Below are 25087 nucleotides of genomic sequence, written 5' to 3'. Positions count from 1 at the left end.
AGACAAGCAACTACGGTGGAGATCTGAGGCAGCCATAGGTTACTGGCAGGGACTCAGTACTTTGTGTTGATGTTTTGCCAACTCTCCGCCAATGTCTGCTAGTAAAAACATAACGTATCTGAACTGAATGGTCCATAACCATCAGATATGAAAGGAGAAGAAAGATGTTGGCACTGCTAGTTTCCTGGAAGTGTGAGTGCTTCCTCAGCTGGAGGAGGAAGAGGGGCTACTGTGTCCTTGGTCTCAATACTTAACTCAAGCATGTGCTTAAAACCCATTGACTGCAAACAGAATTTAAAATTAAATATCTGGGAAGCTGTATATGTAAAATATTTTGATTTTAATAAGACTTGACACAGTCTCACATGAAAATTTCATAATAAAACAAGGGAAATGTGGTCTAAATCAAGTTACTATAAGGTGAGAGCACAACTTTCTGGAAGACTGTTCAGAGTAGTTATCAATGTCTCGCTGTCAAACTGGGAGGATACATCTAGTGTGGTCCTGCAGAGGTCTGTCTTGGGTGCCATACTATTCAACATTTTCTTTAATGACATAGATAAGGACTGGAGAGTATGCTTATAACATCTGTAGATGACACCAGCCTAGGAGGGGTTGCAAGCACTTTGGAGAGCAGGATTAGAATTCAAATTGGAGAATTGGTCTGAAATCAACAAGATGAAATTCAATAAAAAAGATAAGTGCAAAATATTTCACTTAGGAAGGAAAAAAAATCAAATGCACAAATACAAAATGGGGAATAAATGGCTAGATGGTTTTACTTCATAAGAAAGATCCAAGGGCTACAGTGGACTACAAATTGAATGAAAGTCAACAATATGATTTTGTTGCCAAAAAAAGGGTAAATATCATTCTGGGGTGTATTAACAGGAGTGTCATGTGTCAGACACAGGAGATAATTATCCCACTCTACTCGGCATTGGTGAGACCTCAGATGGAGTTCCAATTCTAGGCACCACGCTTTAGGAAAAAAGTGAACAAACTGGAGATAGTCCAGAGACCAACAAAAATGATAAGTTTCAGGAATGATAAAAAAACTGTGCAGGTTTAGTTTTGAGAAAGAAGGCAGGCAGAGGCTGGGGTTGATATACTGAGGGCTGTTATAAGGAGTTACAGTGATCAATTGTTCTCCATGTCCACTGAAGGTAGGTCAAGAAGTAATGGGCTTAATCTGCAGCAAGAGAGATTTAGGTTACATTATAGGAAAAACTTCCTAACTATAACAGTAGTTAAGCTCTGGAATAGACTTCCAAGGGAGGCTGTAGAATCTGTAGGAACTGGTTGGACAAAGACCTGTCAGGGATGGTCTAGGTTTACTTGGCCTTCCTTCAGCACAAGGGGCTTTGACTAGAAGACCTCTCAAGATCCCTTACAGCCCTGCATGTCTCTGATTCTGTGCGTTTAAAGGCTTTGCTAAATCAGTGATTTAAAACCTCCTAAATAGGGCCATTCCTTGCAAAGGGTACAGCAATACTGCAGCTGGAAGCATGCTTCCCAGCATGAGTACACTGACATGCAGCAGCTTTAGATAAGCTAGCACTAAAAACAGCAATGTCACCAGGGTAGCATGGGTGGCAGCGTGGGCTAGTCGCTGCGTAGGAACCTGCCCGGAGCCCCTTGGTACGTACTTGGGCAGCTAGCCCAAGTTGACATCCGTACTACCTATGGCTACACTGCTATTTGTTAGTGTGCTAACTTGACGAGAGCTAATGTATGTCTGTCTGTCTACTCATGCTGGGGAACGTGCTCCCAGCTGCAGTGGAGACACAACCTCCCTTAATGTTGGAGCCATGAATTATTTATTGCTTGATGGATGCAGTTTGCCCACAAACACTCATGAAAGAAACATGCAATGGCAGATGCCTGTGGGGAAAAAACGGGGGACAAATTAAGGTTAAAGAATACTTAGGAGAAAAGTGCAGGTAGTTGTTGTACCATGAGGGAAAGGTAGTGGAAGTGAAGGACAGTCTGCTAAAATGTCTAGGAGCTGTCCAGTGCCAGAAAAAGCTACAGAAGTACAAAAACAGGACTTCACATTAGATAGCATAACATAATCAAAGCTCCATAGCCAAGTCAAAACTAAGTGATGCAACACTGTCAATTTTAAGTATTAAAAACAAAAACAAACAGTACAAGATTAGCTACATTAAGATTTAACCATATGGGCTCAACTTGGCAGCCTGTAGTGGAAGCCAGGCTGCTGGTTATTGTTGTGCTGTATCAACCTACTCCAGCCAGGGATTTTATACAAGAAAGAGTTTGAATTTTGTGGCGTTTCCTACTTTTATATCCGGTTTATCTCTTCCGCAGTAGTAGAATTTATTTCATCCACAAAGTTTCGCTTTGTTTTGAGATTTCTAACAGAAGAGTAAATGATTTAATCTCATTATCTAGCAAAAAATAAAGACATTCAGTGAAGATTAATGTTACAGGATAGACACATTGTTTTTTTATCGAGAACAAATGAGTTACTGATGGTGAGGGAAAGGTTCTTGAAACAAACTCCCATAGGCCTGCAATAGAGCAGCTCAATGCAAAAAACAGTTACTGATCTCTGCTAGAAACCATACCAATCCCTCTCCCCAGAGTTCTGTCAACCAGTGTTTATGGTCCCTAATTCTATAGATTTACTGCAGCAGAAATCCAAACATTCTCTACACTCTCTCTCTCTCTGCAATCACTATTGCTCCTTTAAATAATTTCTCCTTTTCTAAATGTCTTACTGCAGCACACACTACTTCGAATTACTGAAAGGGGGGGCAGAGTGGGGAAGGAATAGCTCAGTGGTTTAAGCACTGGCCTGCTAAACCCAGCATTGAGAGTTCAATCCCTGAGGGGGCCACTTAGGGATCTGGGGCAAAAATTGGGGATTGGACCTGCTTTGAGCAGGGGGTTGGACTAGATGACCTCCTGAGGTCTCTTCCAACCCTGATATTCTATGAATTCAGATTTCTTCTGGAAACGTTTGTTTTATATAATACATAAAAATCTCCTTTGAACTGCAGTTGGTAACATTATCTGCACTTGAAAAAGGTCGCAGATTAGTGAGTTATGACTTCTCCCATTGCGTCCCACTTCTACAGTTCAACGCAAATTTTTTCTTATTGCCTGTTGGATTAATATTACTTTAATATTCCTTTTGGTACTGGTCACATTGAGCTGGATTTCCTGCTCACTTCAACTGATTTTACACTGGCATCACTCCATTGCTTACTTCTGATTTACACCACCAAAAGTGAGAGGAGATTGGTCAGTTATTTAGAAATATATTGATGACAAATTGATGGGTATGCAGCTCTCTTGTTTGGGCTAATCCCACTCTTTGCACTACAGTAGAAAGCTCAGGTTGCTCTGTGGTAAATTTGAGAGAGACAATTTACTGGCCTTTAGCAAGATTTTTCCTTAGAGTCTTCATATTTTCAGTCTCACCTTCTCCTCAAAAATCCCTCAACTCAATTCCTCTATTAATACACAGACAGTAACAGACCACCCGCACCCCCCGCCATGTGCCAATTAAAATAAGGACTGTTGAATTATTGGGTCTCTTCCACAAATACACTCCCTGCCCTCAAGATCAATTTCACAGCTCTAAACCCTGAGGCAGAGATTGTTCTCCTCCCTTGCTAATTATTCATTTATATTTACAATCACACCCACAACATATTAGGTGCTTTGCCAACAGATAAGCAGCCAGGATCAGACTCTGGGTATGACTTGGGCTTGTGGGGCTAAAAAACTGTTGTGCAGACGCTGGGGCTGACACACGGCACCCCCCACCCCGGGCCCTCCATCCCCTTGTGAGGTCCCAGAGCTCAGGCTCCAACCCGAGCCCAAAATGTCTACACTGCAGTTTTACAGCCCTGCAAGCCCCAGCCCTGGGAGCCCAAGTCAGCTAACCTGGGCCAGCTGCAGGTGTTTAATTGTACCTAAAGAGCGAGCTTGCTTAGTGTAATTCCTCTGCTCTAGTGGAATTCAAGAATACAATGAAAAAATATTAGGTGGGTGGTTTGTAGTGATCTCTCATATAAATCCTATTAATGAGGGAACACTTGATCTCTATAGAGTTTATAGAAAAGCCATGCTATTTATTCTTTAGTTCCAGAGAGCCTTTCCTAAGTAGTCTTTTTCTGAGCCTATTACAATGCTGGAACATGTTCTAACACGTATACCATTGACTGTACCTCAGAAGGTTCAGACTGTGAATAATGAAAGGTCGTCATGCTTTCATGCCTTAAAATAAAAGGTTTAAAGTTAAATGACCGCTAGCAAGTATGTAAAGAACTGTGCAGCCATAATTCATCCATACGTTTTTGTGCATGGACCTTAGGCCATATTTTCAAAGGAGGAGGCCTGAGGTCCATGCACAAAAAAGTGTGCGTGTGTAGCAGGATGCCTACATTTGCACATGGAATTGCCATGTCTGCACACAGATACGGGTGTCTCTACATGCAAAGGGCATGTTGGATACCCAACTAGCCATTTATGTGCACATGTGCTATAACTACACCTGCAATAGTTTAAGAAGTTTCACACACAGATTTTGGGCCTCTTCCCTTAACAATTTCGCCCTTAATATCTATCCCAATGTAAACTAGTGTGTGATTGCTAATGGCAACATCTAGTACTGTCCAATTTGGAACAATGCTATAAGGGTATTCTCTTCCTCCAACTCCCAAATAATATTGTACATATTTACATTTTACATTATTTGTAGCAACTGTATTTTAAAAATGCACTCATCTGTGGCAACTAGGAAGCTTTTCTTGGATGAGTAACTTCTGTGTCTAAAGAATCCAAGTCTTCCAAGTTAAGAGAAAAAAGTTTCTAACACTTAGGGTTGTGAAACAACCCTTCCCAAACACACACACACCACAAGATGAGGGTGTGCTCTCCCTAAATCTGCAGGCACATATCTCCAGTGTTTCTGCATTTGTTGTGACACACAAAGGGACCAGAGTCTTCCTCATGACTGTAGCAATTATGTGAATCAAGTTCACTCTAATGCAGCTTGGAAACTAGGGGAGTCACTGAAATTATTACTGGGGATGATGACCCACAAAGAGCTTGGGGAAGGGCAGATCTGTGAATGGGGATCTTTTCCACAAAACCATCCTTGAAGCAACCAAGAGGATCTGCATTAGAAAGTGGTAAACGGAACGCTCTTCCTTTTCACAAGCCAGATGGTGATCAGGGATGAACTGTTCAAATCTATCCAACATAGGGGCATGGCAGGGGACTTGGCTCCTGACCTGTGCATTGGTCCTGTATGACTGGCATTCCCCTTATGTGCATCTGGGACTCAACAAATTTACAAGATGCTTGTGTATGAGGAACTGGATGTATGGCTGAGTGGTTGGATGAGAGAGAGAGACAGAGAGAGAGAGAGAGAGAGAGAGAGAGAGACAGACAAGATAAATGAGGGGAGCCAATTTTGGCGGAGAGGGAAAAACTGGGCAGGGATCCTTGTGGGGAGACTGGAACTGGGATACTGGACAGTGGCAGAAGGATCTTTGTCCACTAGAAAACACACCCCTCCAGAATCCAAGATTCCTGAGTCTCAACGTTCTTCTGCCATCAGCAAAGATGTGAGACCTGTTGGCAAACTGTCTCATCCCCCTCTTGTGGCTGGTCCACAGAGGATGACAACATACTACTGCTATCAGTTACTCCGTTAACTCAATTGGCAGACATCTGTGTGATCAACTGTAAAGGTTGTAACCTGCTGGCAAGCTATGTGAGTAACAATGTTTCAATTAAATTTATGGTTTTCGGGATGGGGTGGGGGGTTAAACCACAGGTAATTACCTACAAAAGACTTAATATTCTTTTAATTAAGGTTGCAAAACCAAGTCTTCAAGAAATGTGTATACATTAAGTCTTTAATTACATGGTCACTTGCTATTTTTTTCCATGTCTGAAAATCAGTGCTGATCTGACCAACAGAATGGGAACCTGAGGTTAGTGGCCAGACACCTGTGAAAAGTTTGGTTTAAGTGCCTTGACCAGTATCACAAAGGAACTCTAGCAGCAACCCATTGGCTTAGCCATAAAACCATCCTCTCTTCCTGAAGTCCTCCCTTCCTTCATTCACTACATACCTTCCATCTTGTGCAACAAGTGAGGCAGAGAACTCACAGAAAATAGCCTGCTATAGCACACAATTTTGAATCATGCCCAGAGATCCATCTTCTGCACTGAGTGAGGCAGGGGTGGGAAAAACAGGATGTGATCATTGAATTAGAGACTGTCCACAATGCACATGATCACGGGCACAATTAATGTTTTGCTCTATTCCCATTTCAAAGCAGGGTATATCAAAGCACACTAACAAACTTTCATTAGTGTGCATCAACAGGGTTCACACAGCCATTTAGTGTGCAGCAGGGTAGTGTGGAATAGATTCACACCTCAGCATGGCACAAACTAATTGTTCGTGTGTACAAGCCCTTAGTCCTTCTGTGATCTACCTTGTTGATTTCCTTTGCAGTAAGTACAGTACTGTACATAGTTAACATTATGACTAGATTCACTGAATCACAGAAATTACAGCTAGGTAAAATGGAATCAGTTTAGATCATATAATCTAATGGTAATGTAGGATTCTTCAACAAGTACTTTAGATTTAAGTAATGCAAGAGATGGAACTACCCAGATTTTCCTTTGGGAGACTTAACCATAGTTCAGTACATCTCAGAGCTAGGACATTCATTCTGATTTTTTTTAGCCTAAAGTTTTCTATCTTTTTAAATTCTACCTCTTTACGACTAGGTTGATATTGTACAGGAGGATATACTAACTCACTCCTCTTCCTCTTTCTTTCCTCGATGACTACACCCTTCAAATCCCTACAGCCTGTTACCATGTTCCCTTTTTATCCAAGCTATTTATGCTTATTTTTTATAATCTCTCCTTTTAAGTAACTGGAAATACTCTTAACATAACTGAAAAATGTGTTTCAAGCCCTGAAATCTGTGTACTGTTAATTTTCCTTTCAAACATGCTAAACATTTTAATTGGTAGACCCTTAGAGGAAATAGGCAAGGGGGCAAGCTGCAATAAAACCTGTAGTTCTGCAGCTGAAAAAGACTATAGATCAAATTTTCCAAAAAACTGTTGGAACATAGCAATATGCTACAGAGATGAAAATCTTCAGGATAAAAAGGAAAGTGAATAAGGGCTATCCCCACAAGAACAAACTCAGCTTGCTAGGATTACAGAAACAAGTGGCTGCTTCTCCCTGATGGTTAGATTACAAAAAGAAGATGCTATCCAGCAGCTGGAGATAAGGAAGAGGAAGGAAAGTGGGGTAAATTGGATGAGGTCAGGAGATAAACTGGCAAGGGAGTTTGATAAATCCAAAATATAAATTCCACATTTTCAGGGAAGTGAGCAATTCACATGTGTTGTAGTAAGAATGAGACCGAACTCCCATTTACAGCTGAATTTTGTCATCAGTTCTACATATACAACCTGACTGCACCATTGCAGAGGTATAACCAAAACTAAAAACTCAGGCCCCTGAAGAGTGCACTTCCTCTCATTTCGGTCCAAGCAAGTCAGGAGTAACTCTACTGCAGGTAATGCTTTATATCAGACTAGGGCTGATATAAATGAGATCAAACACATGCCTAATAAGTTCATTCAAGAAATTAACCCACCTCTTAATAGCCAACACATGACCTGAAGACATTTGCAAAGTACACCAGTTAAAAGCCCAAGACTTGACAAGTGTTGTTGAACCACTTATTGTGCTTAGAAATGACTCCTTAGGTGATATCACAATAAAAAAATATCATAGTTCTTGCCTGGAGTGATCACAACATACACCAATATTTGCATTGTCACCAAAATGTGAAACACTGAACTATTTCCCTAAACAAAGAAACAGAAAAAGAAACATGATTTATGTTAAGTTTTGCAATGCAGTGAATAGAGGTATTTTTTAATAGCCACTCTACATCTCCAGTAGATTTTCTTTGTCCCCTTCTTTCGTTCAGTTAAAAAGGTGTGGACATCAATAACATACACTAACAACAATGAAACACTTAGCTATCTTTCAGAGTAGCAGCCGTGTTAGTCTGTATTCGCAAAAAGAAAAGGAGTACTTGTGGCACCTTAGAGACTAACAAATTTATTAGAGCATAATGCATCTGATGAAGTGAGCTGTAGCTCACGAAAGCTTATGCTCTAATAAATTTGTTAGTCTCTAAGGTGCCACAAGTACTCCTTTTCTTTCAGCTATCTTTGTAACTGAGGGCTTGTCTATATACAGAATTGTTCCTGACTCATTCCGGAGTAAGTGTCTCCCAAGTTAATCAGCAATATTTCCATGAGCATACAAGCACTGAGCTAGGATGATACAAAGATGCATGGAAATATTCTTACCAAATTAATTCCATGGATTAGACCACTAGAATTGAGGAAATGGTAAACACTGCTCTTTTAGACACTAGGATTCATGAGAGACTTTGGTTTTTTGCTCTGTACAGCCTCAAGCAATTCCTTTTTTACCCGAGGTCTCTATAGGCTTTTTCTTATCTGACAACATGGCAGCAGAACATAAACATGTGAACAAAATGTAATACCACACCTGTGGGAATCTCACATCAGTGGAGGATCAGACAAGCAGAAGGAAACCTAATCTGGTGACCTAGTTGCACATTAACAAAAACAAAAACAAAAAAACCCCACCCACACTTCAAAGTGTAACATAAGAAGTTACCAACAACACCCAAGATGACATTACAGAGAAATAGCAAAGTTCAGTGCACAGTTGCAAGTGATTACAGAGCTAACCTTTTCGTGATGTTAATGACATCACAGGCAATAATGCTAAAATGCAAAGTGGTTTTCTTCCAGTGATCCTAACTGTAACCAATTCTGCAAGAATCACAATTGCTAGCAATTACTCCGATTAGTGGTTTAGAATAATTTGAGCTCAATACAGATTGAGAGAAACTGATGCGGAAGTGATATGTTGAGTAAATGCACATTTCGAAATGGCACAGCACTCCAGCTTTACCTAGCAATAATGCTTTCTTATAGAGCAAATAAGATTTTCCTAAAGTTACTAGCGTCCAAAAAATTCTGTTTGAGACCCATTCAGGAAAACACAAAAAGAAAGATTTATGATACTGAGGAAATAATTCTTGTATAATACATGTCTTCTAGGTTCATACTTCTTAATACTTTCCATCTATATAACACCTTCTATCCAAAATTACAACATGTTTTACAAACACTAATGAATAAGTTTCACAACATACCTGTGGGGACATATTACTATTTTATAGATGAGAAGGTTGAGGTAAACAGAGATCAAGGTCCAGATTCTCAAGTGTATTTAGGTATCTAATTCCTACTGATTTCAATGGGAATGAGATATCTAAATACATCTGAGGATCTGGGCCTAAATGACTTGCCATACAGGAAGTCAGTGAACAGAGCCAGTTAGAACCCACATCTGACTCCAAGTTCTTTTCCTTAAAACAAGACTATCCCTGTTTCACACAGTCACAGGATTTGCTGTATTAAACACACTAGACTTGTTAGTCCATCTAACAATGCAAGTAACAGGTGTGATGGATTATAAAAGTCTGTCTGATCAGATTTCAGGTTACTGGAGTGAGAGAAGGTCCTACTGATATAAGATTGAGAAGAGAAGAAAATTAAAGTGGAGCCAGCAGCAGTGTGGGGAAAAGCAGAATAGTTAGAAGACAGAGAAGAGTGGAAGAAAGGAAGGGTGCCAACAGAGAGAGGGAACAGAGCACACTTCTGAGGCTTAGATCTATATATTTTATAATACAAAATCTGAAACGTTTTGAGTGATGTGGGTATAATCCATCAAGAGAGTTTCTAGCGAAAACTGAAACCATTCAAGCTTCACTCTTGTGGTTTATATTGGCAGCAGAACCTTTCTTTGGAATTATAGCCCCGTAACTCATAGTTACCTGCTATCTGTTCTATACCGTATGTACAATAAAGGTACATACATACATAGCGGCATAGCTGCTGCATGTCACTGACTTACTTGATACATAACAGAGATACAAATCTCAGCCAACAGGACAATATATATACGAGACCTTTGATTTTACCAAGTCTCAGTGTTGGTCACATGAGGTAAAATTCCAGTAAATGCTCTGTCAAAGTAGTGAATTGAACATCTGATCCCTAACTCCTGTTATAGTTAATGAAGACATGTATTCCTAATTACTCCTGTGCCCTATGGATCTCTGAAGCACTGATTGGAGGACAGATACTAAAATCTCTAATGCAGAAGTAAAAAAAAAAAAAATACAGGGATATGAACATCCCTCATATCTATATATACACATTTTTTTAAAAAACCCTTAAATAAATGATCAGACTTAGATGTCCAAAAGTAGAGAAAGTGCATGTCTGTCAGACTCTGACTCATCATTTTATCTCAATTTTCTTCAAGAAATATTGTCAGAGGTACCAGCATAATACGGAACACCACATTTCATACATGCTACATTACATAATGTCTTAATCTTGGGTGGTGATTGGTCAACTCAATCACACAATAGTGTGACCAGTATGCATTCTGGAGTATGTTTCCAAGCAAATGGACTTATTGCAATCATAAGCCCCAAAGAGATCAGCACAAGAAATGTTTTTGAAAAAAAGTCACTGACTTAAAATTTGCAAAGGATAAGGATGGTTAAAGCTTGTTTCATAATATTGTTTTTTTATCTCCTAACCTTTTCTACATCTTTATTATTCCACCTCCTAACTGCTACTAGAATCCTAGATGAGGTCCCTTCCAGCCCTTAAAGAGATCATGTAGTCCAGCCCCCCCGCCCCAAATACTGAAGCAGGACCAAGTAAACCTAGACCATCCCTGATGGTGTTCATCTAACCTGCTCTTAAAAACCACCAGTGACAGATTCCACAACCTCCCTTGAAAGCCTATTCTAGGCCTTAACTATCCTTGTAGTTAGAAAGCTTTTTCTAATATCCAACCTAAATCTCCCTTGCTGCAAATTAAAAACTCATTACTTCTTGTCCTACCTTCAGCGAACATGGAGAATCACTGATCACCATACTCGTTATAAAAACATTTTACATATATAAAGACTATTTATCATGTCCTCCCTCAGTCCTCTTTTTTCCTCCCCAAAGACTAAACACGCCCAGCTTTTTAACCTTGTCTCATAGGTCAGGTATTTAAACCTTTTATCATTTCTGTTTATCTTCTTTAGACACTCTCTGATTTGTCCATCTTTTTCTTGAAGTGTGACAAGGTGGGTGGGGTAATATCTTCTATTGGACCAACTTCTGTTGGTTAGAGAGATAAGCTTTCAAGCTACACAGCTTTTCCTCATGGCTGGGAAAGATACTAAAAGCTTGTCTACCCTGGCACTTTACAGCACTGCAAGTTTCAGCAGTGTAAAGTGCCAGTGTAGACAGCGCACCAGCGCCGGTAGCTATACCCCTTGTGGGGGGGGGGGGGATTTATAGGGCTGGGAGAGCTCTCTCCCAGTGCTGGTGCCGTGACCACATAAGCCACATTAAAGCACTGCTGCTGCAGTGCTTTAACGTTGCAAGTGAAGACATGCCCTTAGACTGTTACGGCTAAAGGTTGAACAGATAGTTTAGCACAGGTAGTTAGCACATTGCTCTGTGGTAAGGGACCATTCAAGGTGAAGTGATCCTTTAACACCCCAATATGATAGGATAAAGGAGGGTTAGTGGGTTACAGATAAATAATAAAAATAAAATAAGGGGTGGCCAAACTGTGGCTTGCGAGCTGCATGCCGCTCTTTTACAGTTAGAAAGTGTGGCTTGCGGAGCCTTCCACGCCCCTTATGAGATTTGGGCCGGGGGGGGGGGGGGAAATGTGGGATCTGTCTTGCAGTGGGGTGGTGGGGTAGGGGCATCTGTCCAGCGGGGGAGGGCAGCTCAGGGCATCAGCCACCATGAAGAAGACTCTCTCGACAAACGCACCACGTAACCAATGATATGCCAGTGACACATCGATGAAGACTACTTAAAAACTCTCTCCACCACAACTTCAACAACCATCACCTGTCCATTATACTCTCTCTCTCTCTCTCTGGAACACTCCCACACTAGCATCAACTTCCTGGACACCATGATCAGTTTCAACAATGGAACCTTACAGACAATATACAAGAAACCCATGGATCACCAGACCTACCTTCACAGACCCAGTAACCACCCCAAACACTCCAAGAAATCCATTATCTTCCACCATGCACCCAAATACCACAGAACATTCTCCGGGGAGCAAGTCTGGGATATACACATTAACACACTCTAAACTGTCTTCACCAAACAAGACACTCCACCAGAGAAGTAGATTAAGTGGCCTGTTCCATGATGCAAATACCCTCAGAGAGCCTGCCTCAATACAGAACTAAAATCCTCTCTGACCGCAAGCTGCTAGTTGTCACCTACCACCCCACACTAGAACCCATACGGGGTACCAAACAACTAAAACCTACACTCAATGGGGACCCCATCCTGAAAGAAATCTTTCCTGAACCCCCGCTTCTGGCCTTCAAACAATCCCCCAACCTCATCAAGCTCAGCAGCAGCAAACTCCCCACAGACCAGGACACGCCAACTCAAAGTGGCGCCAGACCCTGCTAGAACAGATGCAAAATTTGCAGACATATCTCCACTGCTACAATGATAAACACCTCCTCCCCTCCCACCACACACACACGTTTCATGATCTATTGAGCCTACACATGCCTATCACAACATGTGGTGTACCTCATCCAGTGTACTAAGTGTCCCAATAACAACTATGGGGTGAAACCAGACAGTCACTATGCTCTCGAATGAACACACACAAGAAAATGATAAAAGACAAAAACACCTTATCACCTATGGATGAACACTTTTCATAAAGCGATCACTCTACATCTGACCTATCAGTCCTCACCTCAGAGGAAACCTGTAGGACACTTTTTTCAAAAGACAAGCCTGGGAGCTTAAAATCATAATTTTGCTAGAAATCACTAAAAATCATGGTCTTACTAAAGATACTGGACTTCTGGCTTATTACAACAATCCTTATCCCACTAACCCCCTCCCCCCTTTTTGTCCTACGATTACAGGGGTCTTAACGGACAACTTCACCTTGAATGATCCCTTAGAACGTGTGTTAACTACTTCTGCTAAATTGTTAGACCTTGTATTTAGTGCGACACTCTAAAAGGATATGTCTACACTAGTGAGCTTACAGCGGCACAGCTGTACCGATGCAGTTGCACTGCTGCAAGATCTCTCCTGTAGCGTCAATATGCCAACATAATTAAATCACCTTCAACAAGTGGCGGTAGCTACGTTGGCGAGTTACATAGTGCTGTGCACACTACTGCTTATGCTGGCGAAATTTATGTCGCTTGGGGGTGGGGGGGGCAGTGAGGAGGTTCACAACCCTGAGTGACATAAGTTTCGCCAACATATGTGGAAGTTTAAACCTGGCCTTTCCCAAACCTGAGGAAGAGTTCTGTGTAGCTGTAAAGCTCGTCTCTCTCACCAACAGAAGTTGGTCAAATAAAAGGTATTTGTGACATTCCCCTGGTGTTATCTGGGCCGGTAATCTGCTAGGTCACTCCAATCCTTGACTCTGGGAGCCAGCCTTACCCTGCTCCGCTGCAAGAACCCCCACTCCCGGCCCGTTCACACAGCCTCTGGCATGTAAGCTGCTCCTTGGATTGTGCAACCAGATGACACTAGCCAACATCTCCAGTCCCAGACACAACCCTAGCAACCTCCATCTTGCAGTGTCGTTATGCCCTCTGGATGTTGCAAGCTTATTCGAGTTCATCAATTTAACAAAAATTGATATATACACCAGGCTTCTTATACCAAGAGGAGTCTCTGACACGCTTCAAACCAAATGCACTGCTTCAGGAAGAACAAACAAATGTATTAACTGTGAAAGATAGATTTTAAGTGATTATAAGTCAAAGCATACCAAGTCAGATTTGGTCAAATAAAATAAAAGCAAAAAGCATTCTAAGCCGATCTTAACACTTTCAGTGCCCTTACAAACTTAGATACTTCTCACCACAGGCTGGCTAGTTGCCCTTCAGCCAGGCTCTCCCCTTTGATCAGGGCTTCAGTCGCTTGGTGGTGATGTCTGTAGATCAGGGGTTCTCAAACTGGGGGGTCAGGACCCCGCAGGGGGTCATGAGGTTATTACATGGGGGGGTCGCAAGCAGTCAGCCTCCACCCCAAATCACGCTTTGCCTCCAGCATTTATAATGGTGTTAAATATATGAAAGTGTTTTTAATTTATAAGGGGGAGGGTCGCACTCGGAGGCTTGCTATGTGAAAGGGCACTAGCTTCAATATGAAAATCCTACAACTAGGCTTGACCTAATTACAAAAAATAAAAAACTTGGTTCTTTAGCCTCCCTGCAGAGGAGATAATGTCTGTAAATGTGGCCTTATGTTGCATCTATCTGTAACTAAACTCAAGAAGAAAGCAGAACCTTTGACTCTACTTAAGCAGCAGCACTGTAAAAAGCACACACCACCTTCTGCACATACGGTCTGACTAAGTGCCTACACCATACTACACTGAATTCCATTATTGTTGGGGTGGGTTTTTTTGGTTTTAAGGCCTCTCCATGTGAAGACACTGTAGACCTCAATCAATTCCTATTTATTTCTGGTTGGTGTCCCTGATTGTCTAATTGTTTTGGGCTTTTTTGGTGATGTCCAAGTACCCAGCAGTGCAGGGGTGAGACCTCATCTCTCTCCCTCCCCCTCACACTTACATCTATTACCTGTAATGGGGGAGGGGGTGGAGAGAAAGAGGAGGAAAGAAACAGCAACTAAAACTATAAACACCCTTTGTCCTCTAGCCTTCTTTCTTTTTCCCGGCTTTTAGTTCTGTGATAGTTAACTGCCTCTTGGCTCTTTCCTTCATTTCCACTCCCACAATATCCAGCAACCCCACCTGTTGGGGATAGCCTCTTAACTTAATTTTTAAATAAAAAAGTTGAGCCGAGAGCCATAAGCCAGTTTACTCTTCAGGCCATTAAGCACAGCCCAACCACTCCTGTAGCTGAAAACTGTAGCCTTGCTGGGAAAGGAGATGGTGGTTTGCCTTTGAAACACTGCAGCTAACTGCTCCAGTAATTTTAAAATGAAACCACTGCTTCTCCTTCAGTGCTTAGCAGTGCTACAGTATCTGTGCTGTGCCTACAGAGCAGAGGGGTGACTAATAAATAGCCTGCTTGGGGATCCCAATTTAATTTCTTAAGATAGATACATTGGCAAGAGGACAAGAGAAGCTGCTGGGAATTGGGAATACAGGTAAGAAAAAGAAGGGTATGAGCTGCCATTTTAAATTGGCACCACTAACTTATTTCCCTAAGATCCTGAATACCTTTATTCTCATATCCAAAATTGGGAGTTAGGTAATATTCCCAATAGAAATGGAGATTTGAATATTTGAGCCACAGACTGCTGCTGAAAGGGCATTAGCCTTAATGGGGACACAGAAGGAGAATTCCACAATTTATATAAAAGGCGAGGGAGAAAATTGAAGCCATGCTGCCAGGCAGCAGAAGGACCCCAGAGTCAGTGCTGAAGCGGAGATCTTAAGATTGTCTGGGTTCTGGAAGCTGTCCCCTTGCTCATTCCACCTAGTGGCTACAGATTAGCTCTTCTTGGATTTCTCATCTTGGACAATATAGACTGGTAAACTGCACTATTGTTTCTGGTCAACTTCACATTCTGCTTCTCCTGTACTAACGCAATGTTGTAATATTTGAGTTACAAACCCTGCAGGGGAATGTAATTCCATCAAAATGTTTTCACTTAAAAAGAAAAAAAAGCATTTCTGTTTAATCTTTTGTAAAAACTTGTTTTCTTGAACTAAGTTTGGACTTAAATTTACTTGAAAGTGTCCCTTTAGTTCAGGAATTATGCACACATGTGACGGGGGGAAAATCTGTCATTAAATATTGTCATAGCAATACAATATTTTCAAAAACCTAATGGTATTTCCACTAGGATACAATACTAATAATGGAATCGTGGTTATTGTATATAGTTATAGCCTACACTGATTACAATGGGAGCTTTTGTCACATTTGTGTTAATGTGGTATTAAAGGCCTACCTAATCTAGGTTAGTCTTTGACCTCTGATGTCAATCATAATACTTTGTTCTTCTCGAGTATTTTTGAAATTTATTAGCTCTCTTGCCTGCCCTGTGATATAAGTAAGTGTTATGCACTCTTTTAAAAATGGAGTGAACTGTGGCATAGAAAAGTTATGTAACCTGGCCAAGATGCCATAGTGGCAGTTGGAAATATAAACTCTCCAGTCTCAGTAATTCTCTTTAATATTTTATGCACAACTTGTTCTGTTTTTCTGGTCACCATTTAAGAAAAGAAAATTGTTTTAACTACAAGGAGAAACTTGTTAAAATAAAATTAGGCCTCTTAAAACAGCAGCAGCCAACAAATTTAGAACAAGGGCTGTCGATGCCTCATTGCTCTTATGGTAACTCGCTTGTTTGTACCCCAAGTACTGCACCACATGCAATACATAAAGTTACCAGGTTATCCCAAGAGCCCTGAAGCACAATAAAGAGTTAATGAGACAGTAGTAGTTAGACTCCTTCACTGCCTCGTTTCAATTTGCCTACACCTAAATGCCACTGAACATAACACATGCATGTGTGTGCACGTGTGTATACGTGTACTGCTAATGAATTGCTGGTAATGGATCTCACAGGCCGTGTTTATCCTACAGACAGTTGAAAATAAAACAAATACGGCTGATAACATTGCTTCAGCTGATTATTGGGAGACCTACTGTAGTACTGGCTGCCGATACCATTTTCAAAACAGTGTCATACCCCCTTACTTGTAGCAAATAAGGCCGCTGCAGGGGCCTTGAGCACTGGTGCACCTTGGTTCCTTTTATTCTCTGCCTGTGGCACATCATAGTCTAGTCCAGTGGTTCTCAAAACCGGTCTGCCACTTGTTCAGGGAAAGCCCCTGGCGGGCCAGGCTGGACCAGACCGGTTTGTTTACCTGCCGCGTCCGCAGCTTTGGCCGATCACGGCTCCCACTGGCCGCGGTTCGCCGCTCCAGGCCAATGGGGGCTGCGGGAAGTGCGGCCAGCATGTTCCTTGGCCCACGCCGTTTCCCGCAGCCCCCATTGGCCTGAAGTGGTGAACCGCGGCCAGTGGGAGCTGCAATCGGCCAAACCTGTGGATGCGGCAGGTAAACAAACCGGTCCGGCCCGCCAGGTGCTTTTCCCTGAACAAGCAGTGGGCCGGCTTTGAGAACCACTGGTCTAGTCTCATTTAGTTGGGTCTTATTTTGGTTGTCGGCTTTAATGTGCAGGCGCTGAACGATATTGGAGGCTGTGATACACAGGAGGTCAGACTATTAGATGATCTAATGGTCCCTTCCAGCCTTGCACTCTATGGCTCAAAGTTAGTTAACACCAGTGCTAACATGACAACAGTAGGGAATCCCAACATTGATAACTGGTGTTGGCAACCAGGGAACACACTTCCAAAATAGTGCTATTGTCGATGCCGCCTCAGAGGCGGTTTAGTGCGCAAAGCGCTGACCAACAAGTCAGACCCACATTCTATTCCTAGCTTTGCCAATGGCTTACTGAGCATTCCTGAGCAAATACATTACCCCATCTGTACTTCATTTTCCCCAATATTGCCAACCCTGAAATGTTCAAAGAAATCAGTCAGTTCCCAAAAAAGTGGCTAACAAACATGATACTTTTTGTGGAGAGGGAGGTGCGGTCATTGCCTTTTGTTTTGTGTGTCCTTTGAAGGTTTTTTTCCTGCAACCACAAGAAATACAAACTTAAAAAGCAAACAGACGCTAGTATTTTCAGAAAGAAAAGGAGTACTTGTGGCACCTTAGAGACCAACAAATTATTTGAGCGTAAGCTTTCGTGAGCTACAGCTCACTTCATCAGGTAATCACTGATCTCCAGTACCTGGGCCCTTAAATAAAACACCAAATATCGTGACACTTATGATAAAAATCATGAGTTAGTAACACTTCCATTTGTAAAATGAGTATAATGATGCTTATCTTTGTGATGTGCTTTGAAGCTCCCTGGATGAAAAGTGATAATAGTGGTGTTATTACATCAAAACGTAGTGGTATAATACAAGATGCAGAAAATGAGGGAGTTCAAAATTCGTTGGGATCCAGTCTTAAAAGCCCCCCAAAACCTTATTCAACATAATGAAACATTTATGTTTGCTTTCCTAAGTATATTTAAATCAGCATAAAAACAGAGCAAATAGGAATAATGTGTTAGAGCTATTATTGTGATTTCCCCCTCTCTTCACTTCTCAGTCATTCTGTATTCATACTGCAGTATTACAGGTTTTTTAGTATAAACGAAATTCAGATATAAACTTTTCTCAGATGTAGGCAAGACTGAGATGAGATTAGCTGGTTAGATTTCAATCAGAGTCTTGTCCCAAAAAGCAAAGAATGCTGGAACAGGTCCTTAAGGTCAATGAAAATATAGTCTGTTCCAGAGCCCATTAACCTCTCTGAAGATAAGGGGTGAGTTGATTAGTTCTCACTGATATTACTGTAACATGTTTTTACATCCTAAACACAATACAGAATCATAATTAAAAATATACTGTTCATATAGTACACCCATAATCACTGAGTCTTCTGAAAATACTTAATACCTCTTATTGTTAATTTTCCACAATGTACAATGCTCACAGAGTTCTTTAGTCCCCTCCTAAATCACCTGCCAAATAATTATCTAGTGACAGCAGAGGACAAATAAAAGATGTGGCAATTTCTTAGCTGTATAATCCTCCCTGTACTTAGCCACGTGATAAAAATCTCTCAAATCTCACAAAATTCTGTTAAGCAAAAAAGAGAGTTTAACACACTAGTCACTTGCCTCACTTTTCACAAAACTGGCATTACATTTTATTGAAAGGGCTCTGCTTTGAAAGCTGTGCTCCCAAATAATATTTCTACTCATGGAAACAACAGATGGAGAAGCTGTATCAAAAGCCTTATGATCTACAGTATTCTTTCAATGACTGCTCAATCTGTTCAGCCAATGTATATTACTAGGCTAATTTTTATACAGTAATCTTGTATCTGACCTACAAATTCTTCTGTGACTCTTTTAGAGATTATTAGCCATAGGGAATAACCTCCCTTCATGCTAATTTGACTGATTTATATTAGCAGTCTTCTCTTAAGCATAAGTGCACAAGGAGAAGTACTGTAGCTTTGTCTGAGCTGTCCCTTGGCACACCCATTATGTATACAATTATTCTGATTTTGCCGTATTATTGTTAAAATTATTACCGCAGCAGGGAGTGATAAGACTGGCTCATCAAATCTTTATGTTCTGGAAAGCCTATTTTTGCTCAACAATACTAGCCTGATAATCATGTAGCATCCATTGGGGGGGAAAAAATGCAGACATGACATATCAAAAATTGGACAAGCTCAGGCATAAGAATTACCAACAAAAGAATAAAATCATTTCTGCCTCAGTTTCCCCACTCATGTGAGGGGATAAACCAACTCAACAGTATATTAATGAAGCTCCCACAAGTGTCAGTATTTCATTCCTTTTTCATCAGGGATGCACTTATTGTTAAAACTGGTTTTAAGATTCTACTCGATAAGTTTATGGAGGAGATGGTATGATGGGATAATGGGATTTTGGTAAGTAATTGATCTTTAAATATTCAGGGTAAATAGGACTAATCCCCTGAGATGGGATATTAGATGGATGGGATCTGAGTTACCCAGGAAAGAATTTTCTGTAGTATCTGGCTGGTGAATCTTGCCCATATGCTAAGGGTTTAGCTGATTGCCATATTTGGGGTCGGGAAGGAATTTTCCTCCAGGGCAGATTGGAGAGGCCCTGGAGGTTTTTCGCCTTCCTCTGTAGCATGGGGCATGGTTGACTTGAGGGAGGTTTCTCTGCTCCTTGAAGTATTTGAACCATGATTTAAGGACTTCAATAGCTCAGACATGGGTGAGGTTTTTCATAGGAGTGGGTGGGTGAGATTCTGTGGCCTGCGCTGTGTAGGAGGTCGGACTAGATGATCAGAATGGTCCCTTCTGACCTTAGTATCTATGAATCTATGAAAAATGCAGTTCATCATCACTGAAGACATCACTCAGCAGGTATCCCCAGCCAAGTCTTCCACCTAGCTTCCCCTTTCCTCATCCTTTTCCTGATCCACAGTCTCCTGCAGGAACCTCTCTGCTCCCTGCAGCAATCCCTCTTTAAGTGAGGAGCTTGTTGGCCTTCTGTCCCACCAGCTGAGAAGCAGCTGATTAGTCCAACTCCCTGGAAGGGCATCCCATGCTGTGATGTTGTTCTACCAGGTATCTAGCATGCCTTGCTGCAAAGAGTGTTGAACTTGGTCTCACTGCTGTGGACAGGGTCGATCACCATTTTCAGCACCATTTTAAAAAGCTGCATAAATAATTTTTAACATGCATTTTCCAAATACTCATTTTCTCAGTGTAAGTGGGGGTTGGGATGTTGGTGGCAAGAGTGTACTGAACACTCAACATTCAAGGAGCTTTTCTGTGATTTACTTGTTAATGTTGACAGTTCTGATCTGAAGAGCGCTGAAATCAATGCAAGACTTTCTTCTGATTGGCATGGACTATGAATCACGCCCTACCTGTATAAGGCAAATTGTTTATTTGTACCTCAATCACCTTTTTCTTCATTTTCTTCTACCCTGTTTTCTCTTTTTTTGTCAGGAGGCAGAGAGTGGGATTTATGGAAAAACTGATTGGTAGAGTAAGTTGCCATTGTGTGAGACAAGAACAAATTGTATATTCAAAATATTTTGATATATCTTTTATTGCTTAAATTTAGAATAAAGATTTTTTTTTTAAAGTAGAAGAAGAAGAATAAAAATAAGTATCTTGGCAAATATCAGAGAGGTAGCTGTGGTAGTCTGGATCCGTAAAAGCGGCAAAGAGTCCTGTGGCACCTTGTAAACTAACAGACATATTGGAGCATAAGCTTTCGTGGGTATTCACCTACGAAAGCTTATGCTCCAATACGTCTGGTGGCTATAAGGTGCCACAGGACTCTTTGCCGCTTGGCAAATAGTTAATTCTTATATCCATTTTCTATTGTAATAGAATTATGCCCAATCTTGCACTTTTTACACAGGCAAATTCACTAATATATTGAATAGTATCTTTGCCTGAATAAGGAATGCAGGAGTAGGTGCATATGCTGATTTTATGTATAAGAATTGCCTAAAAGGCACCAGATTGTCTGTTGACAGAATAGTAACTTATCACAAGGATGAAAGTTGTTAGCGGGCATTCAGCTAGTGCACTTGTTGCATGGGGCTTCCACACACTTGTGGTTATGTTTCTTACACAGGAAACTGTGCCAAGTAAATAGGCTGTAATAAAAAGTGAGGAAATACAGTGAGCCTTATTTTAGATGGTGTCCAAGGCAAAGAAGAGCTTTAAATCAGCAATACTGAGGAACTTTAAATAGGATGAAGTGTGCACACTTGTTCACAATTGACTTAATTCATTTCAAAGTTTGTTAGCAATAGATTCCAGTGCTCTCTATGCTACTCGTCTCAGGTTCTCATACTATTGCATCTGAATTTGTGAATTAAAAATGATGACAAAGAAAGCAATACAAAAAGAGTATTCAAGGTAAATAGAGTTAGAAAGTCAGCTCAGTAAACTGTTACCAATTAAATGCTTAGCACTTCACATTTGAGAGATTTTCTCTTGCTGTCTGTACTAATGCAGAGAATGCTACCCTATTTTTTGTTTGTTTTTTTCCCCATTGATTTAATCCATCCTTTGTCAATATCATTACACTGCATCTTGTAAGAGTTTCCTAAACACAGTGCTTCACTGATAAGGTGGCAGGGACTACTGCCTACAAATGGTTCACTGGCTGCTGAAGAGGTTGCAGCAGCACCAGCTTTTCAATGACGCCACATGGAGAGAGGTAAAAGAACAAGATAAAGCAGGCTGTATGAGGGCGAGGGAATTAGGCCCTTTCACACCACCACAAAATCAATAATTATAACGCACCCCAGCAAAGCCCCAAACCAACGGGAATTAGTAGTCTCTCTCTAGTATGTTTCTAGAGCCATAATCAAGGTCTGTTTAAATATTCTCAATCAGCCACCCAACTTGCTACATGTTTTGCAATAGGGGATTTTTTTTTTAAAAATCCCCTTTCTCCCACAAATTAAGCAAAAATACTGTAGGGTGGGTTTTTGGAAAAGTAGTTTTAAATTAAAATACAGACAAATACTTTATATAATCCCAAATTACATAATCCTTGAGTGCACTAAAAAGATGTCCTTCTACATGCATCAAATTAGAGTTCAAAACAGATCATGTTTTAACATTAATGGTGGAAAGCAGAAAAAAGTCTGATGAATAATAAACAAGCAGTAAACAGATCTTTCCAAAACACAACCACAGCAGTGAGGCTTCAAACCCAAAAGCAACCATGAGATGAAAAAGGAACAGAGAGTCCACACCCCCAAATAAATGAGACAATCGATATTCTGCATTCAGGCAAAATTTTGTGATGCACTGGGCAAAGCAGCTACAAAGCCGTTTGCAGAAAACAAACAACGATCTGCAAATTCCTCTCGGGATACCTATAGATCACAAAAAGAAAAGGAGTACTTGTGGCACCTTAGAGGCTAACAAATTTATTAGAGCATAAGCTTTTGTGAGCTACAGCTCACTTCATCGGATGCGTAGCTCACGAAAGCTTATGCTCTAATAAATTTGTTAGTCTCTAAGGTGCCACAAGTACTCCTTTTCTTTTTGCAAATACAGCCTAACACGGCTGCTACTCTGAAACCTATAGATCACAGTGCACCCTATTTTAGTCTCCTATGGATGTTCTGGCAGAGGAAAGTCCACATTTGCCAATCAAATACAGCCTGTGTGTGCATTGCCATCAGTGACCCTAGGTTCCCAGGGAAGAGACTAATAAATAAAGAGGGTGTTTTGTCAACAGTCAGCAATAGGGATCCTAACAAGGCACATCTGCAAAGCAGCAGCTTGCACAGTAATTTATCCCTTAGCCCCAGCGATGGATTACTGCCTGCATCTGGCTAGGTCTAGAAAAGGTAAAAGGCGTCTGGCGACTTACCTGCTCCCCGAAGTCGATGGCTATATTGGTGATGCCCAAAGGGACCAAGAATCGGACCAGGGGCCAGTAGTTAGCGAGCGCTGGAAATTTCACCATAGTCCCAGCTGCGCGAGGACCCCAAACACATCTGCCGTAGCAGGGACACTGCAAGGGGGGAGGAATGGGGAAAGAAGGAAAAGGAGAGAGAAAAGAAAGGCCCCCTAAAAATCAAGCTTCTGGCTTGGCCGGGGGAGGGCTCTGCATGGAGCACCAGCAGCAGCAGCAAAGCGGTCTCGTCTCTCCGCCTCCTCCGCTCGCTCTGCTCCGCGCTGCGCGGTGCGTTGCCGTCTTAGCAAGAAATCCAAAAGATCAAGTCCATCCCTGCTGCCCTCCTCCCACACAACCATGACCTGCTGCCGCCGCCGCCGGGGGGGGAAAGAGGAGGGACACCACCACCGCCGCCCGAAATTTCGGCGGGCGGGTGTTCCATTATAGGAGCTAGGGCACCCCCACAAAAAGGAGGCAGGTACCCTGGCTTAGCCTAGCCGGCAGCAGGGGGATGGGAGCAGGGGGTGGGAACAAAAACCAACCAACCACCGGCATGGGGGCAGGATGAGCCGGGCTGTCTCGCCGCCGCCGCCGCCGCCGCCGCCTCCTTCCCCAGGCTGTGGGAGGAGAGGGACGCCGGAGGGCGGCTGGGGCTCCTGGGCGGCCGCCTCGGTGGTGCAGAAAGCGGGCTGAGGCGGGAGACGCTGCGCCCCGGCCCAGCTCTGTCTCCTCTCTCGGCGCCGGCCTCGCCGAACACGGGGGTTTTGACACACGCCCAGCCTCATCTCGGGCCGGGCGGGGCGGGGCGGGGCGGGGCGAGAGCGGCACCTCGCTGCTCCTCCCGACGCCGGCCGCCGGCACCGCTCGCGGCTGCGGCCCGCCCAGGGGAGAGAGGCCGCCGGTGCCTGCCGCGCGGGGCTGTAAACAAGCGTGCGCGCCCTAGGTGTCCAGCGAGCGTGGCCACACGAGGGAGTGTGCGTGTAAATGCGCCGTCTCCTCCGTACACTGTACGTGTGCACGTACCCACTAGACCTAGGCGTGATACACAGATACAAAGCATACTTTCCACGCCCAGGTTTCAGAGCAGCAGCCGCGTTAGTCTGTATTCGCAAAAAGAAAAGGAGGACTTGGGGCACCTGAGAGACTAACAAATTTATTGGAGCATAAGCTTTCGTGAGCTACAGCTCACTTCATCGGATGCATTTGGTGGAAAAATCTCCCCTCTGTTTTTTCCACCAAATGCATCCGATGAAGTGAGCTGTAGCTCACGAAAGCTTATGCTCTAATAAATTTGTTAGTCTCTCAGGTGCCAGGAGTCCTCCTTTTCTTTTTCCACACACAGGCTCACAGCACAGAGCACATTGTATGTACAGGGCAGGTGTCGGTTTGTGTACAAAGAAAAGGAGGACTTGTGGCGCCTTACAGACTAACACATTTATCAGAGCATAAGCTTTCCTGAGCTACAGCTCACTTCATCGGATGCATTTGGTGGAAAAAACAGAGGGGAGATTTTTCCACCAAATGCATCCGATGAAGTGAGCTGTAGCTCACGAAAGCTTATGGTCTAATAAATTTGTTAGTCTCTAAGGTGCCACAAGTCCTCCTTTTCTTTTTGCGAATATAGACTAACACGGCTGCTACCCTGAAACCTGGTTTGTGTACAGTCGCTGTGGTTTTGGGGGTGTGCACATTGCCACAGCTTGTACGTAAGTGCTGTGTGTGTACATTCATAGGTATCAGAGTAGCAGCCGTGTTAGTCTGTATTCGCAAAAAGAAAAGGAGGACTTGTGGCATCTTAGAGACTAACACGTTTATTTGAGCATAAGCTTCCGATGAAGTGAGCTGTAGCTCAC

General features: G+C 42.3%; 1 protein-coding gene across 2 annotated transcripts in view; it reads right to left on the bottom strand.

The window, feature by feature from the left end:
* Nucleotides 1–24013, bottom strand: part of ANKH (ANKH inorganic pyrophosphate transport regulator) — a 141014-nt gene extending 117001 nt beyond the window's left edge. Inside the window, exons 1-2 of one of the 2 annotated variants that reach the window (XM_038391352.2) lie at nucleotides 23781–24013; nucleotides 23208–23351 (exon numbers count right to left, since the gene is read on the bottom strand). In XM_038391352.2, the coding sequence (XP_038247280.1) occupies nucleotides 23208–23351; nucleotides 23781–23789 (153 nt within the window). In that variant the 5' untranslated portion in view covers nucleotides 23790–24013. Of the gene's footprint in view, nucleotides 1–23207; nucleotides 23352–23776 lie in introns of both variants that reach the window. The other variant, XM_038391351.2, reaches the window with a different exon arrangement.
* Between the last annotated feature and the right edge of the window lie 1074 nt (nucleotides 24014–25087).

The sequence above is a fragment of the Dermochelys coriacea genome, chromosome 2 (genome assembly GCF_009764565.3).
Source record: "Dermochelys coriacea isolate rDerCor1 chromosome 2, rDerCor1.pri.v4, whole genome shotgun sequence".
Taxonomy (NCBI): domain Eukaryota; kingdom Metazoa; phylum Chordata; order Testudines; family Dermochelyidae; genus Dermochelys; species Dermochelys coriacea.
This window is presented reverse-complemented; position numbering and strand designations above follow the sequence as displayed.